Source organism: Callithrix jacchus, chromosome X (assembly GCF_049354715.1).
Source record: "Callithrix jacchus isolate 240 chromosome X, calJac240_pri, whole genome shotgun sequence".
In the NCBI taxonomy this organism is placed as follows: domain Eukaryota; kingdom Metazoa; phylum Chordata; class Mammalia; order Primates; family Cebidae; genus Callithrix; species Callithrix jacchus.
The window spans coordinates 150,187,136-150,197,067 of record NC_133524.1 but is presented as its reverse complement, the minus strand read 5'-3'; the positions used below and the strand labels follow the sequence as shown (position 1 = coordinate 150,197,067).

Sequence of the window (9,932 nt, the reverse complement as noted above, 5' to 3'; positions counted from 1 at the left end):
CAGGTGACACCATTACTACCTGGATGATTCCAGAGACTAAACCAGATGGCTGAAACCACACCCAGCATGACACACATCTACCCTTGGTAAATAAAGGCTGCTGCTGGTCAGGGGCACTGCAGGTCAGCCTCTAGCCCACAAGCTCTCTTCACCCCCATGTGTTGTAATAAGTAACACAATCTGAGGCTGACTTCAGCCCGGGACTGTAAGGCTTTGCTGCAGCTGTGCTTTTCAACGTACTGCCTAGGACCTGGGGAGGTCCAAGTCAAGTTCCAGAGTAGACAACTGACACAGGACACCAGCCCATGCCCTTTCCAAGGTTTGCTGCCTCATGAGCAGGGCTGAGTTGTTAACCGGTTTCTGAAGTCAAAGGGCAATGATGACTCCAAGGTTCCCAGAGAAGTTCCTTCCCCTCAAGAATGCACATGCAAAGACATAGGTGGACAGGAAGTCAATTTATTGGTTCATTATTACGGGAGGGTAGCACAGTGGAAACCCTCATGAGTGCAGGGCCCGCCACTTGTCCAGAGGGCCACGATTGGGGATGTACTTAACCCCACAGCCATCTGGGATGAGCCGCTTCTCAGCCACCATGTCTTCAAATTCATCGGCATTGAACTTGGTGAAGCCCCACTTCTTTGAGATGTGGATCTAGGGGGGCAATGCAAAGAGCTGAGTCAGGAGGCCTGCGTCAAGGTTAAGGTGGGAGAAAGGGGCTGCAGCACCACATACCTTCTGGCGGCCAGGGAACTTGAACTTGGCCCTGCGCAGGGCCTCAATCACATGCTCCTTGTTCTGCAGCTTGGTGCGGATGGACATGATCACTTGGCCAATGTGAACCCTGGCCACAGTGCCCTGGGGCTTTCCAAAGGCACCTCGCATGCCTGTTTGGAGCCTACATTGAGGCAGCGCAAGGTGAGACACATGAACATACATCTGGAAGGCCTGTCTCCAAGGTCCCTTAGAGCAACCCATACAAGAAACAGGCTGCATACACTACCAAGGAAGCTGCTGTTTGCAGCCATTGCACACTGGGCCCCCATGAGGAAAGGAACCCAGTCGGCTTAATTGGCTGCAGAGGATCCCAAGAACCACTGATATATCCCGCAGGGCACCGCTGGGCTCCTCTGCCAGCTCTACCTGCTTGCTGGCAGATGGCTGCCATCAAGCTGAAGCAAGGAAGGCCATTCCCACTGCACATGCTTCCCTTCACCTGCGACTAAGAGGTTGCGAAGACTTACACATGCTTTCTTGTTTGTATGCACAACACTCCATAGGAAGGAGTCCTACTGAGTGACCACTGAAAGTCACTTGCCAGCTGTGTCCTGGCTTTTCTAGTAGTCAGCCATAGTGGCCGAGTCACTGGGGCCACCTCTATGCTCTGACAAATTAATGCAAGCCTAATAATGTAGAGACTGCAAGTTATGGGATAACTGCCTTCAAAGCCCCAGACCAAGCTCACCTGTCAGCCCCAGCACAGGACAACATCTTGTTGATGCGGATGACGTGGAAGGGATGGAGCCGCACTCGGATATGAAAGCCATCTTTGCCACAACTTTTCACCATGTACTTATTGGCACAAATTCGGGCAGCCTCCAGGGCTAGGTAGGGGGGAAGGAAAGCAGCAAAGTGAGAGAAGACAGTAGAGAAACATCCACCATGACCATCTCCAGCTTCGGGGAAATGTGTTGGCTGAGTTTTGTGAAAAGGCTCAAACTCCCAATACCAGTGCAGTGCATGCAAATGGGGCTGAGGGAGCAGGAGGACAACTGGGGGCCTTACCTTCAGAGGAGAGCTGCTCATATTCATCCGATACCATGTGGCCACAGAGTGGAAACTCATCCACTTTTGCCTTCTTCCGCCCCAGGTCAAAGATGCGAATTTTGGCGTCTAAAAAAGGATTAAGTAAGTGTGCAGGGGGTGTCGAAGACGGATGCTGGGTCAGTGGGGTCAAGCTAGTGCAGCAGCTCTTCCACTACTTACCAGGGACACCTCGGCAGAAGCGGGACTTTGGGTACGGCTTGTTCTTACAATATCGGTAACTGCAGAGGAGTGGAAAAACCCAGGTCAGGTGAGGTTCACAGAAAACTCAACCATCAACCCAAACGAGGGAATGCACGTCCACTTCTAAGCTGCTTCCATTCAGGGAAATGAGCTCCAAAGCAACACTTCGCTGCTGCAGCAGAGCACCCGAGTAGAAACATAAAAGCTACCTTTTTCCGTTACTTTGTCTTACACTTCCTAGAAAGTAAACACTTTCCAACAAGTTTTCCTAGTTAAAAATGCTCTCAGACACTGTGTACTACAAATTTGCTGCATTATCATTCCACAGCTCAGGTCACCCAACTGAAGACTTTTGGGCACGTGGCACTAAATCCACCTCCGAGCTGAGCAGAAAGACGTCTGGCGCCCGCCCCCTGTCGGGCACACAGGCGGCTGCACCCGTTTACCCCGGACTGCCCTTCACGTCCGAGAAGGCACGCGGCACGTCGCCCGGAAATAAGACAGGGAACGCACACAAAGGCCCCGAGAGGGTATTTAGCGCCCGAAAACGCGGCGAGCTTGCAGAACAGAGGGAGAGATGAGAGGAACTTCGCTTCCACACCGACACGGGAATGAAGGAACAGACAATACTACTTAAGACTGAAAAGAACCGGGGGATGTGAGGCAAAACATAGGATCAGTTCCCAAGACAGGGCCGCCGTAGCGGGGGCGGGGGGGGGTGCTCCACCTGACAGGTACTTTCAGGGGCCAAAGGTAGTTCTTTCCCTGCTCATTTCCCAGCCGTTAAAGTACATGAATTCAAAACTCACCAACGGGCGGGGCGGCGGCCCATAGCGACACCAGGATCTTCAGTGGCTGCAACGAAAGACAGAGTCGGAACGGACGACGAGAACAAGCCTAAAACCAGGGGTCAGAACCTGCAAGGGTACAACCAGATACAACAAGCACGCTCACTCACCGTGCCGAAGGAAAAGAGGCGCTCCTACGCCTGCGCATGCTTTATATAGACGGTCTATCTTCGCGCGTAAGAACCATAGAGTTCTGGCGAAGGCGGATGGACGCTCTGTCAGACGTCATGACCATAGATGCGGGCGTAGCCTAGCACATGCGCAGAGTAGAGAGGTAGCCGGGTACCGGGGCCGCGGGCGGCCAGCTGACGAATGGGGCTTCGCCACCTGGTCGCGAGAAGCCCGCTTCCGGCTGGCCATCTTGGGCGTAGAACTCTTGCCCTAGGCTTTGCTGTTAACTATGACAGACAAGAATTGGAAAAAAGGAAAGTACCCCTGGGTGGGCCTCCCAGCGACCGCGAAAGTATCCCCGACCTTGCGCGGGCCCCCGGACACGCGCTTGTGCCTCTGGCAAGGCTAGAGGACCCAGCGGTGAAGCGCCATTCCGGGCCCTAGGCCGGCGTTCCTTTGTCAACCTGGAAGGCCGGAGCAGCAAAGTCGCCCCCCAAACCCATCCCCGACCAGAGACGCAGGGCTAGGAGCCAGGGTTCGCACACTGTCGCGGGAAAGAGGCCGAGAAGTCTCCACGAGGATCCATGGCCTGGGAGACCCCGGCGGCATCACTAGGCCCGCTCCGCCCACCCTGACCCGCACCCTCCCGGCCAGCTGCGTCTCGGGCGCCGCCTCCCGTGAGCCGCTCTCGCTTCGACGCCGCCCTGCCCTTCCCACACCACTGTGCTCTGAGTGCCTCGAGGCGCCTCTGGAGGTCGTGGGGGAAGCACGACCGCCCCCAGCCGCCCACGGGGTAGCATCTAGGGAAAGGTGCGCAGAGAGGGAGGGCATCCTGGGGGAAGTGGCGTTTGGAGGTGTCTGTCCACCATTCTGCAGGTGGGGTAACAATGCCTTCCTGTCCTTTCACAGAAGGACTGGAGGGAATCCTGCTCGAGCTCACCTGTTTTCCAGGAGGATATGCCGCTTTAATAACTGGCTGCAGGTCCCTTTGAGAAAAGCTTGAGACGGTTTCTGGTGTGCACTTGCAGCCACTGTGCAAGGTCCTTCCCAGGGGAACCTAGCCTCCCTTTCCATCATGGGTCTCTGGATCGCAGCGGTGACTTAGGTGACTGGGTTCGAGGCTGTAACACCACTGGGGCAATACAAGTCAGGGATTGCGGTGGGGTGCTGTAGCTCACACCTGTAATCCCAGCACTTTGAGGGGCAGAGGTGGGTGGATCACTTGAGCCCAGGATTTTGAGACCAGCCTGCACAGCATAGGGAAAAACCACTTCTACATACATTAAAAATTAAAAATTAGCCCAGCGTGGTGGCACACTCTAATCCCAGCTGCTGCGGTGAAAGGATCGCTTGAGCTCAGGCGGCACAGATTGCAGTGAGCTGAGCTCGCACCACTGCACTCCAGCCTGGGTGACAGAGCGAGACTCTGTCTCAAAAAAGTCATAAATGGCCGAGCTCAGGGGCTCACGCCTGTAATCTCAGCACTTTGGGAGGCCAAGGTGGGCAGATCATGAGGTCAAGAGTTCAAGACCAGCCTGACCAACATGGTGAAACTGTCTCTACTAAAACGACAAAAATTAGCCAGGCGTGGTGTGGCGAGACTGTAATCCCATCTACTCAGGAGGCTGAGGCAGGAGAATCGCTTGAATCCTGGGAGGTGGAGGTTGCAGTGACCTGATCTCATGCCACTACATTCCAGCCTGGGCAACAGAACAAGACTCTGTCTCAAAAAAAAAAGGTCGTGTATTTGGGTCCCAGACCTAGAACATTCCAGGTTATACCTCAAGCAATGCTGTAATGCTGTAGTAGCTTACAACTCTGTTTCATCCCTACAGACACTGCTCAGTCAGCCCTTCCCAGAGATGTCTGTCTGTGGGCAAAGGCCTTCTGACTGAATCTGTGTCCATGCTCACCTTTGTGATACACGTGGCCACTTTGTCTTGGGCAGGCTAGAGTTGTGACATGCTCTCTTCTACACCACGGTTCTGAATTTTAATTTTTTAGACGGAGTCTTGCTCTGTTGCCCAGGCTGGAGTGCAATGGTGTGATCTCCACTCACCAAAACCTCCGCCTCCTGGGTTCAAGAGATTCTCCTGCCTCAGCCTCCAGAGTAGGTGGGATTACAGGTGTGTGCCACCACAACCAGCGAATTTTTTGTATTTTTAGTACAGATGGGGTATCACCATGTTGGCCAGTCTGGTTTTTAACCCCTGACCTCGTGATCCACTCGCCTTGGCCTCCCAAAGTGCTGGGATTACAGGTGTGAGCCACCACGCCCACCCTTACACTACGGTTCTATCATCCCCTCAGGGAGTCCCCTTCGGTATAGCCTACAGAGGAGAGCACCACAGATCTTTACAAGGATGCAGGTGCTCCTACACTACTGCCTGTCTCAGTGTGTCCGTGAAGACAGCATCTTCTGGACCTTCCCAGAAAACACAGTTGGGGTAAAGATTTGCATATGATGAATCTACTCAAACATTAGTTTTTCCTTAAGCCTTTGGATTTCCTCCATTACCTCATACCAGGTCCACCAAACCCATGAACTGCAGGCCACCATTGAGTTAAAGCTTCAGTCACCTAGGCAAGTGAACTATTAGCGTTCCCACCATCTGCATGAACACACATTGAAACTGGAGTCTGTAGTGAGTGGTCACTTGTCAGTGCATCCAGCCCACTGAGACTGTGGTTCGCTCTCTTAGTGTAAGCGCCTGATAATCCACTCCTACACATATTTCCCTAGGGTTCTCATTCTAAATAAAAGGCAAATCCTCAAAATTCTTGTTGATGTGCCACCTATTTGTTTTCTTTCTTTTTTCTTTTCTTTTTTTTTTTTTTTTTTTTTTTGAGATGGAGTCTTACTCTGTCACCCAGGCTGGAGTGCAATGGCACGAACTTGGCTCACTGCAACCTCTGCCTCCTGGGTTCAAGCAATTCTTCTGCCTCAGCCTCTTGAGTAGCTAGGATTATAGATGCGTGCCAATGCACCCAGCTAATTTTTGTAGTAGAGACAGGATTTCTTTTATTTTTTGTTTTGTTTTTAAGATGGGGTTCCACCATGTTGGCCAGGCTGGTCTTGAACTCCTGACCTCAGGTGATCCGCCTGCCTTGGCCTCCCAAAGTGCTGAGATTACAGGCATGAGCCACCGCACCCGGCGAGACAGGGTTTCACCATGTTGGCCAGTCTGGTCTCGAACTCCTGACCTCATAATCTGCCCACCTCAGCCTCCCAAACTGCTGGAATTGCAGGCATCAGCCACTGCATCCGGCCCTCTCTTTTGTTTGTTTGTTTTTTGAGACAGAATCTCGCTCTGTCGCCTAGGCTGGATTGCAGTGGTGTAATCTCAGCTCACTGCAAGCTCCGCCTCCTGGATTCAAGCAATCCTCCTGCCTCAGCCTCCCGAGTAGCTGGGATTACAGGCGCACCACCACGCCTGGGTAATTTTGTACTTTTAGTAGAGATGAGGTTTCACCACATTGGCCGGGCTGGTCTGAAACTCCCGACCTCAGGTGATCCACCTGCCTCAGCCTCACAAAGTGCTAGGATTATAGGCATGAGCCACCGCATCCAGCTGCAGCTATTTTCTACTAAGTCAGACATTGTGTTTCTCCCCTTAGAGTGCAGTGAGATTGGACACTCGTTCTGGGTCTAATGGAGGGTTTCATGTTCTAGTTGCGGAGTGTCTCACGGATGAGGAGGGAGTATCCCCTCCCAAGGTTCCTGCCCAGGTAAGGTTGTGACAGAGTTTTCCAGCAAAGAAACACCAGTCCCCCCAGATGTGGAAGGTTGAGTCCCTTTCACCACCAAGGGAGGCTGGGAGACTGGGAGCTTCACCAGTTGCCTAGTCAGTGCTGGCTCATGTGACCTGGACCCCAAGCCACACTTGACTGGGCTGGTGGGGCTGACAGGCACATAAACTTCTGCCTACAGGGCCACATGTAGATCATTTGAGGTTAGGAGTTGGAGAACAGTCTGGCCAACATGGGGAAACCCCTTCTCTAACTAAAAACACAAAAAATTAGCTGGGCATGGTGGTGCACTCCTGTAATCCCAGCTACTCGGGAGGCTGAGCCAGGAGAATTGCCTGAACCTGGGAGGTGGAGGTTGCAGTGAGCCGACATCACACCACTGCACTCCAGCCTGGGACCACAGAGCAAGGCTCTGTCTCAGAAAAGAAGAAAAACAAGAAATTCCCCCTACAGTCTCCTCACTCTCTAGTGGGTGTTAAATGAACTTTCTGTAGCCACTTTGGGCAGAGGGAGGACACAGCCTAAGCCTGGGTACCCAAGAAGATTGTGCAGGCTGGATTCTCTGCACAAGGACACTTTCCTGGGGAGTGAGTGGGCTGAAATCCCTCCCGTGTCCTCACCTCCAGCCGCATACCTGCCCAGAGGGCAGAGAGCCTCTTGCAGATCCACACACTAGCCTGCACGGGTGCGTGGGGGCCCTGGAGCCCAGACGGGCACCCAAGGAATCTTGCAGCCCTACACAGTGAGGACAGAGGACTGGCAGCTTTCCACCTGTTGGCTCCTCTCCCTCCTGACCTTCCCACTGGAATCCTTCCAATACATGAACCGTTGGCACAAAGAAATTGAAGTGGGTTTTTTTCCACTGCTACCCTCGCCATCTGGGACTCCGTTTTTTTTTTTTTTTTTTTTGAGACAGAGTTTCACTCTTGTTACCCAGACTGGAGCGCAATGGCACGATCCCGGCTCACCGCAACCTCCGCCTTCTGGGTTCAAGCAATTCTCCTGCCTCAGCCTCCCAAGTAGCTGGGACTACAGGCGGGCACCACCATGTCCAGCTAATTTTTGTATTTTTAGTAGAGACGGGGTTTCACCTTGTTGACCAGGATGGTCTCGATCTCTTGACCTCGTGATCCACCCGCCTCGGCCTCCCAAAGTGCTGGCATTATAGGCGTGAGCCACCGCGCCCGGACTTTTTAAATTTTATTTATTTATTTTTTTATTTTTAGTGGAGACAGGGTTTTTGCCATGTTGGCCAGGCTGGTCTCGAACTCCTGACGTCAGGTGATCCACCCACCTCGACCTCCCAAAGTGCTGGGATTATAGGCGTGAGACACCAAGCCTGGTCTTTTTTATTTTTTAATTGAGACAGGGCCTTGCTCCGTTGCCCAGGCTGGAGTGCAGTGGCATGATCAACACTCACTGCAGCCTGGAACTCCTGGGCTCCAGGAATTCTCCTGCCCCAGCCTCCCAATTGGCTGGGACTACAGGCGCACACAACCATGCCTGACTAATCTTTTTTTCTTTTGCAGAGATGGGGCCTTGTTAGGTTGTCCAGACTGGTCTTGAACTGCTGGAGCCAAGTGATCCTCCCGCCATAACCCTAACCCTAACCCAGAGTTCTGGGATTCCAGGCAAGAGCCAATGTGCCTGGCCGGACTTCACGGTCTCTTACCTGGACCGGGGCGATGGTCCCACCCAGGCCCTCAGAACTGGGGGGTGAGCTGTTTGCTTATGGCTCACCCACGAAAAAGAAACTCCCAGAAGGAAGGGATTGTGTCTGGAGCGCTCTACCTCCAGGCCCCAGACTGCAGGTATCCCTTGCCAGCCGAGCTGAGGCCAGCAGGGCAAAGTCCATTCCTGCCGCCTGGACTGAGGCCTTCGTCCTCTCGAAAGAAGCAATGCTGAGAAGTGGGCTCATCCCGTCACGCCACCAGAGTCTCAGGAAGCCAGGGATGTGGGTGTCAAATGGTCCCGGAGATGATGATGGGAAACTTCACGTGGAGAAGAAAATGCCCAAGAATGAGCGAAGCTGTCTGCAAGGACCCTCGAAGGGAGCTGGCAGGTGCACTAGGTATGGCGAGATGCAAACGAGGCTCATGGCATTGTTCCCCGGAAGGACCAGCGCAGAGGAGACCGCAGATGCCTGCACGTTTAGCGGGAGTACGGCAGTGCGATCATGGGGGAAAGGCTGTGTGTGACAAATGGTATGGAGGAGACCGACAGTGGGAAAGGAGTCGGGCACGGTGGCTCACGCCTGCCATCCCAGCACTTTGGGAGGCTGAGGTGGGTGGATTGATGGAGCCCAGGAGTTGGAGACCAGCCTGGGGAACATGGTGAAACCCCATCTCTAGAAAAAAATTAAAAATTAGCAGGGCGTGGTGGCACCCACCTGTAGTCCTAGTAAGCTGGGGGGCTGAGGCAAGAGGATCAATTCAGCTTGGGAGGTTGAGGCTGCAGTGAGCTCACTGCCCCTTTACACTCCAGCCTGGGCCTCTCTCAGAACAAACAAACAAGCTGGGCGTGGTGGCTCACGCCTGTAATCCCAGCAGTTTGGGAGGCCGAGGCGGGCGGATCACTTGAGGTCAGGAGTTCAAGAGCAGCCTGGCCAACATGGTGAAACCCCGTCTCTACTAAAAATACAAAAATCAGCTGGGCGTGGTGGCACGTGCCTGTAGTCCCAGCTACTTCGGAGGATGAGGTGGGAGAATTGCTTGAAGCAAGACTCCGTCTCAAAAATAAATAAATAGAATTGAACAAACACATGCCAAATGACACCACGTATTTCACAAGGATCTGTAGAAATGGAAGGTCCTAAGCACCACAGCGCCTTTGGGAGGGAGGGGAACAAGACTAGGAAACCGGGAGAAGGAAACAGCAAAAAGCTACTGTTCTCCCAGCCAATTTTCAGACACCTAAAAAGTTGTTAGCCGAAACGGTGCTGGTGAGGCTGTGGGTAAACACGGAGGGTACAGCGTGGGGAAGGGACAGTATCAAAGGTGGGTCTTTCAGGGAGGCAATTCCCTAGTGTCTATTACAATTTTAAATGCAGGCCACAGAAAGTGGCACACAACTGTAATCCCAGCATTTTGAGAGGCCAAGGCGGGAGCATCGCTTGAGCCCAGGGGTTCAAGACCAGCCTGGGCAACACAGTGAGACCCCATCTCAACAAAAAGAAGCTTTCTAAAGAAACCAGGGGTGGTGGTGCACACTTGTGGTCCC

At 53.3% G+C, this 9,932-nt stretch overlaps 1 protein-coding gene, 1 long non-coding RNA gene and 1 other non-coding gene across 5 annotated transcripts; 1 reads left to right on the top strand and 2 right to left on the bottom strand.

Moving 5' to 3' along the window:
- Positions 1 to 436: 436 nt before the first annotated feature.
- Positions 437 to 2,980, bottom strand: RPL10 (ribosomal protein L10). 2 transcript variants are annotated; one of them, XM_054251046.2, is made up of 6 exons: positions 2,814 to 2,980; positions 1,984 to 2,042; positions 1,783 to 1,890; positions 1,463 to 1,601; positions 733 to 895; positions 437 to 651 (listed from the first exon to the last, which is right to left on the bottom strand). In XM_054251046.2, exons 1-6 carry the CDS (start codon positions 2,834 to 2,836, stop codon positions 499 to 501), a joined length of 645 nt encoding a protein of 214 aa, XP_054107021.1. In that variant the 5' UTR covers positions 2,837 to 2,980; the 3' UTR covers positions 437 to 498. The 2 variants fall into 2 exon arrangements, with proteins under 2 accessions (XP_054107021.1, XP_017824205.1); XM_017968716.4 differs by lacking the exon at positions 437 to 651 and having other exon boundaries at positions 733 to 884.
- Positions 944 to 1,078, bottom strand: LOC118150801 (small nucleolar RNA SNORA70). The gene has a single exon (XR_004738937.1). It is a non-coding gene; the product is annotated as a small nucleolar RNA SNORA70 (small nucleolar RNA).
- A 216-nt stretch (positions 2,981 to 3,196) lies between the features above and the next one.
- LOC128930651 (uncharacterized) lies at positions 3,197 to 9,471 on the top strand. 2 transcript variants are annotated; one of them, XR_008478915.2, is made up of 3 exons: positions 3,197 to 3,773; positions 3,873 to 4,068; positions 8,243 to 9,471. It is a non-coding gene; the product is annotated as an uncharacterized LOC128930651 (long non-coding RNA). The 2 variants fall into 2 exon arrangements; XR_013531685.1 differs by lacking the exon at positions 3,873 to 4,068.
- Positions 9,472 to 9,932: the final 461 nt, after the last annotated feature.

Coding starts and splice junctions, on each gene's coding strand:
- RPL10 (XM_054251046.2), bottom strand. CDS start 2,836: ATGGGCCGCCGCCCCGCCCGTTG. Junction 1,891..1,983: donor CTTCTGCCGAGGTGTCCCTG/GTAAGTAGTGGA, acceptor ATCCTTTTTTAG/ACGCCAAAATTCGCATCTTT. Junction 896..1,462: donor TCCTGTGCTGGGGCTGACAG/GTGAGCTTGGTC, acceptor GCCTCAATGTAG/GCTCCAAACAGGCATGCGAG.